Source organism: Gekko japonicus, unplaced genomic scaffold, assembly GCF_001447785.1.
Source record: "Gekko japonicus isolate JY-2015 unplaced genomic scaffold, Gekko_japonicus_V1.1 scaffold2344, whole genome shotgun sequence".
NCBI lineage: Eukaryota > Metazoa > Chordata > Lepidosauria > Squamata > Gekkonidae > Gekko > Gekko japonicus.
The window spans coordinates 272,648-273,742 of NW_015160903.1; the positions used below are offsets into that span (position 1 = coordinate 272,648).

A 1,095-nucleotide genomic window follows, 5' to 3' on the forward strand; every position below is an offset into this window, starting at 1 on the left:
GCTTCCCGCCCCAGCCTGCGCAGGCTGGGCTGGTCGAAGTCTTCACTGGGGTCCGCTGGTCTGCCTTCTTTTTGACGATGCAGACGTCACTCAGCTTACCCTCGCTGTCACTGTCGGCCCCCTGGTGGTGAACGCGCAGCTCCGTCGCTGCCAAACGCTGACGCACCTCTCGGGTCGATTTGTCGGCTGCTTCCGCGGCGATGGCCTCGTCGTAGGCCGTTGCCCAGGTCAGCTCCTTTCTAGCGAACAGGCTCTGCTGCAGCCGGTCGTCCCTCATACCGCACACGAGCCGGTCTCGGAGGGCCTCTTCCACATTCGCGAAGTTGCAGGGCCTTGCCGCCTTTCGTAGGGCAGCCACAAACTCCGCCACCGACTCGCTGGCCGCCTGACCCCTCTTGTAGAAGGCATGCCGGCACGCAATCTCCGATGGCTTCGGGGAGAAATGTGCCTGCAGCTTCTCGGTCAGGTCCTTGTACGAGACGGTCGAGATGTCCGCTGGTGCCACCAGGGACCGGGCGATGTCGAACACGCTCTTTCCGCAAGAGCTCAGGAGCGTCGCCCGCTTCTTCTCCTCCGTCGTGATGTCGGAGGCTTCGAGGTGGAACCCGAACCTTGACAGGTAGGAGTCCCAGTCCTCGGTCGCTGGTTCGAAGGCCTCGAACTTCGGGCTATTGGCCATCGTTGCAATCGCTGCCACCGGCTCTGGTGGTGCCCGTTGCTGACTGGCCACGGCGAGCTGCTGCTCTTCGTTGTCCGTCGTGGGTCTGGATGTAGCGGGGCTGCCTACCCGCACTAGCATCCCACCTTCGTCGCCAATTGTTAAGTCCGGCGCTTAACAATGAGTCGGAGAGTGATTTCAGTAAAAGACTCAAGTTTATTCAGCTCTTTCTTCACTTCTTCGACACGGTACAACATCTGATAGCCCGAACAGTTTGCCCATTGAAACTGCCCGGTATTTAAACATTCCCGGCTAACATAGCCACTCCCACTATACACATAACAACCTATCAGGTTGAGCGCATACGGACCAATCACAAACGTTCCCGCTTGCAGCTTGCTTGAATGTGATTGGGTCGTGAGTCTTGGACTAGAATC

The 1,095-nt window shown here is 58.8% G+C and overlaps 1 protein-coding gene across 1 annotated transcript in view; it reads right to left on the reverse strand.

Annotated features, from left to right (window-relative positions):
* LOC107121128 (dystrophin-like) overlaps positions 1-277 on the reverse strand; it is a 230,112-nt gene extending 229,835 nt beyond the window's left edge. Inside the window, exon 1 of the mRNA XM_015423996.1 lies at positions 47-277. Within this exon, the coding sequence (XP_015279482.1) occupies positions 47-277 (231 nt within the window). The remainder of the gene's footprint in view (positions 1-46) is intronic.
* Positions 278-1,095: the final 818 nt, after the last annotated feature.